Here is a 5,552-nt window from a genome sequence, read left to right as displayed (position 1 = left end):
CAGGGGTCACATGTCAAGGGAGTGCCAAACAGCGGGTCATGATCATACCCCTAGTGGTGACTATGAATCGCAAGATGAACAAGAAGATGAGCCTAACGACATGGATGAGGAGGTTGAATATCTGATACTGGTGAACTCTTAGTGACTCGCCGAGTTCTAAGTGTTCTAGTTCACCCTGAGGAGACAACCCAAAGAGAGAACATATTTCATACTAGATGCACCGTCAAAAACAAGGTATGTAACCTTATTATTGATGGTGGTTCATGTACTAACGTGGCTAGCAAGTATATGGTGGACAGATTAAGTCTTGAGAAGACAAAGCATCCTCGCCCATATAAGTTAAGGTGGCTAAACGACCAGACCAAGCTCAAGATCTCCGAGCAAGTGTCCATACCGTTTAGTATCAGCAAATACCATGATCAAGTCACTTGTGATGTGGTACCCATGCTAGCAGGACATCTATTACTCGGTAGACCGTGGCAATTCGACCGAGCCACGACCCACAATGGCCGCACCAACCATTATTCTTTCATGCACAAGGAGCGTAAGTACAATCTTGCGCCTCTAAGCCCCACCGAGGTACATGAAATGCAAGTGCACAAGAACAAAGAATCCGAGCTAAGTAAAAAAAGTCGTTATTTATCATCTAGTGATGTTTATAAAACCATGAGTGCCAATGGCACCATGCTACTAATGATGTTTAAAGAGTGTCTAAGGGCAGGTCTAGGTGACTCTGAGATACCACTTGAAGTACAAGCTATTCTGAACAAGTTTCAGGATGTATTTCCCAAAGAGATACCACCAGGATTGCCACCACTTCGTTGAATAGAGCACCAAATCGACTTAGTTCCCGGTTCAGCTTTGCCCAACAAGCCAGCTTATAGAATGAACCCCGAGGAGACTAAAGAGTTAGAGAGACAAGTACGAGACCTAATGGACAAGGGTTATATCCGTGAGAGTCTCAGTCCCTGTGCTGTGCCGGTTCTCTTAGTACCAAAGAAAGATGGCACATAGAGAATGTGTGTGGACTGCCGTGCCATCAATAACAGCACCATCAAGTATAGGCACCCCATTCCACACCTAGATGACATGTTGGACGAGCTAAGGGGATCCACAATCTTCTCAAAGGTGGACTTAAAGAGTGGATACCACCAGGTTTGAATGCGTGTAGGAGACGAGTGGAAGACCGCATTTAAGACCAAGCAAGGCTTGTATGAGTGGTTAGTTATGCCTTTTGGCTTGACAAATGCACCAAGCACCTTCATGCGCCTTATGAACCAGGTTCTTCGAGCTTATATAAGTGAATTCGTAGTTGTTTATTTTGATGATATACTTATATATAGTAAGAACCTTAATGACCATCTTCAACACCTCGAACTAGTGCTTAAAACACTTCGCAAGGAAGGCCTATATGCTAACCTTAAGAAGTGCACATTTTGTACTAACAAGCTTGTTTTCTTAGGCTTTGTAATAAGTGAACAGGGATTACAAGTAGACGAGGAGAAGATCAAGGCAATACGCGAGTGGCCTACACCAACTACAATCGGTCATGTTAGAAGCTTTCATGGTCTGGCCAGCTTCTACAGGCGTTTTGTACGAGATTTCAGCACGGTGGCCACCCCACTCACCGCGGTGATCAAGAAGAACATGCCATTCTCATGGGGGCCAGCCCAAGATGCAACTTTTGAAGCCATGAAGAGCCGATTAAAACAAGCACCTGTCTTAGCCCTCCCGACTTTGATGAGATGTTTGAGGTGGAGTGTGATGCCTCTGGGGTGGGAATTGGAGCTGTACTACATCAAAGAAAGAGACCAGTGGCATTCTTCAGTGAAAAACTTAGTGGAGCCACACTAAATTATCCCACCTACGACAAGGAATTATATGCCTTAGTCCGAGCATTGGAGACCTGGCAGCATTACTTGTTGATAAGTATGTTTTTTAGGTCTTAGATGGGTTATCAATCCCTTATGTCACTTGCAGTACAAAGGGTATCAATCCATATATGTGGTAGTTAGGCACTAGTTTATGTGACAAGCTCTTAAGTCAAGTGATCAAAGATGAGTTTTGGTGTGAACAAAGTAACAAGAAAGCATAAAACAAGAAACAAGCAAGCAAGATGATTAACTACTAAACAAAGCAAGCAACCAAACAAGATGATGATAAGCAAATGATGAAAGATAAACCTCTAGATGTCATCATTGATTAGGGTGCTTTAGATACTGATTCATGATGCTAAGAACATAATGCAACACTTGCTACTCTTTAGTCTAGGCTTCTTAATCAGATTAATCCACTCTCATGACAGAAATCCCTTTGCAAATCAGTTAATCAAGTCTAACAACCATTAGAGATAACCAAGCAATCAGCAAGCATAATGTTCCAAGCCTAATAAGTGACCAAATAATCTTTAACAAAGAAAGACTGAATCTGTTACAGAAAGACATAAAAAGCAATCACATGTTCTCAAAACATTTTAACTTATAACTCTAATCTAGATTAATCCTCTCATGAAGGCATTAACCTCTACACTAATCCATTTTCAAATCAAATTCTCATTTGTGAAATATGAATCAATGAGCATTAAGAAACAGTTCTAATATGTCATTTATGCTTCAAACAAACATTCCCATGGCATTTAAAACATAAACCCTTAAGTTAGCTCTTTCAGGCATTTCATCAAACACTTTTGGTGCATGAAATGCCTATGAACCCAGATTTCATTTTCCCAAGGAAATCTGGCATTAGGAGCAGCTAACTAAGGAAATGAAATGAGAATCTAGAACCTAAACATCACAAATCAATCATCTAAGCACCCTAATCTACACACCTAGAAGATTTAAAGAAAACTACTCACTAATCATGATGAACACACCATTTCCTTTGCAAGAGGTGATGTTAATCATGATTAGAAGTAAAGATGAGATGAAGAAATGATAAGAAACAGCTTTAAGATGATTAAAGCTGCTAGATATCTCTTGATCAAACTCGTTTTTACACTAAAGTGGCAAAGAAACAAAGAGAATCAAACTTAGTCTGCTGATAATGACTAAAACATATATATAGGTAGGGTTTCTTGCTGGGCCAACCTAGGACAAACTAGGTTTTGGCCCCAAAAAGGCCCACAAAAACGTCATGAAGCGAGAATGTATCGACCAGATTTCAGTCGGTGCAGGAGGTCGATATTCTTCGGCAATTTGAGAGTGGTTACACCGAGGCGCTACACCGGCTGAACTCACCTCGGTGCAGCGTTAAGGATAGCTTTAGGGGATCAATACCGAGCAGGATTCAGTCGGTGCAGGACGTCGATATTTCTTCGGCATTTTGGCTTCCAAAAGCCAGCCAAAATTGTCAAGGTTCCAAGGTAATACCGACCAGATTTTGGTCGGTACTCCTTCTCGATATGAATGTAGACCGCTTGAACCATATCCTTCATAACTCCTTGCTAACTGGTCGAAACCTTGATCGGTCAACTTCATGAGCCAGATGGCTCCTTCAGCTCCAACGTTGGTGAAGGGTTCGGGTTCATATGACGTTGGAAAGGGCTCCGTTCCACCGGTTCTTTGATGCGCGTTGCTTTGGTTCTTTATCCGCTACGAGACATGTACTGCTTCTTATCGCCGTAACTTTCAGCTCACAACTCCAAATAGGACGATCTCAAGTGTTCTGGAAACAAGACTCGACTCTCTTGATTCGGTATGAAGACTACAGAGGCTGAATTCTGGTGAAAGTCCTCCGTCTCAGGTGATCAAGTTGGGGGATTGTCGGCTCCATAACACTTGTCTGAGTCTGATGCACATAAGGTGATGGTCTCTCCATGGCTTTAGTCCCAATTGCTCCCAATTAGCCCCAAATGACCTGTAAACACTCTAAAAGGGAAAAACTCTCTAGGACATAATGCAATTCCTAACTAAAGACAAAAGCAAAGACAAATATATGTAAAACTACCTAAATATATGCATGAGACTCAATATTTGGAGAAAAATGCAATCCTAAACATGACAAAATATGAGTATATCACTTGTTGTACAAGGAATTCATCATTCATACTGATCACGAGACCTTGAAGCACTTGAGAGGACAAAACCGCACTTAAGAGGCGTCATGCTAAGTGGCTGGAGTTCATAGAGACTTTTGCTTATGTGATCAAGTACAAGAAGGGACAAGAGAATGTGGTGGCCGATGCACTATCAAGAAGGCATACGTTGATCTCTACAATGGTGGACAAGGTACTCGGCTTTGAGCATATCAAGGAGTTATACAAAGATGATCCCAGTTCGGAGAAGCTTATCAAGGACATGGCAAAGGAGCTTATACCTCGTATCACTTGCACGATGGGTTTCTTTTCCGAGACAAGAGGCTATGTGTTCCTCAAGGGTCTTTGAGGGAGCTGTTTCTGAAAGAAGCACACGGTGGAGGCCTCATGGGTCACTTTGGAGTGGACAAGACGTTGGCTGTAATCGCTGACAAGTTCTTTTGGCCGCACCTCAAGAGAGACGTGGAGAGACATTGCTCACGCTGTGTTACTTGTCATAAAGCCAAGTCCAGGTTACATCCTCATGGTCTATATTTACCTTTACCTATCCCTAGCGCACCATGGGTGGATATTTCTATGGATTTTGTACTAGGCTTACCCAAGATCAGGCACAAAGACTCGATCTTTGTTGTTGTTGATCGCTTTTCAAAAATGGCGCACTTCAACCAGAAAAGATATATGTTCCAGCACCTCCATACTAACCCAAGCTCCCATTTCCAGGGAGATTTAAGAAGCAGCTTGTAGACAAGGCAAGAGCTGTATTTGAGAAGGCTCTCAATGAGACACCACTCACAATGCCTCTCATTGATGCATTTCTAATGATGCCAAATATGGGTAAGTTCTTAAAGGATGCTATTCTGAACAAGACTAAAGAGCTTCAAGGTATGGTGGTACTGAGTTATGAATGCAGTGCCATCATTCAGAAAAAGTCCATTCCAAGAAAGTTGACTGATTCAGGGAGTTTCACACTCCCTTGTGCCATAGGGCCTCTGCTATTTTCTGGATGCCTTTGTGATCTAGGAGCATCTGTCAGCTTGATGCCATTCTCCATAGCGAAGAAGCTTGGCTTTAGAGTGTTCAAACCTGCTAGGATCTCTCTTGTCCTTGCAGACAGATCAGTTAGGTTACCTGTTGGGATGTTGGAAGATCTGCCTGTCAAGATAGGTGGTTTTGAGGTTCCAACTGATTTTGTTGTGCTAGAGATGGATGAGGAACCAGTTGATCCTCTTATCTTGGGCAGGCCATTCTTGGCCACAGCAGGAGCAATTATTGATGTGAGAGGTGGCATCATAGAGCTTCAACTTGGGTCTGAGATGCTTAAGTTTGATGTTAATGAGATGATGAAGAAGCCCACCATAGAAGGACAATGCTTCTATGTGGAGACAATGGATCAGTTGGCTGATGAGTTGCTTGAGGAACTGAATACTGATGACCCTCTTTAAGCTGCTTTAACCCAAGAACAAGGAGACCATGGGTTCTTAGCAGAAGAAAGTGAAGGGTACAAGCTGTATTTGGACAA

General features: G+C 42.4%; 1 protein-coding gene across 1 annotated transcript; it reads left to right on the top strand.

The window, feature by feature from the left end:
• The first annotated feature begins 288 nt into the window (after nt 1-288).
• On the top strand, nt 289-825 carry LOC112086248. The gene has a single exon (XM_024155157.1). The coding sequence runs from the start codon at nt 289-291 to the stop codon at nt 823-825; it is 537 nt and encodes a 178-aa protein (XP_024010925.1).
• Nucleotides 826-5,552: the final 4,727 nt, after the last annotated feature.

This window comes from Eutrema salsugineum, unplaced genomic scaffold, assembly GCF_000478725.1.
Source record: "Eutrema salsugineum unplaced genomic scaffold, Eutsalg1_0 scaffold_21, whole genome shotgun sequence".
Lineage (NCBI taxonomy): Eukaryota > Viridiplantae > Streptophyta > Magnoliopsida > Brassicales > Brassicaceae > Eutrema > Eutrema salsugineum.
Note: the sequence above shows the minus strand (reverse complement) of the source record. Positions and strands in the feature narration are given on the sequence as shown.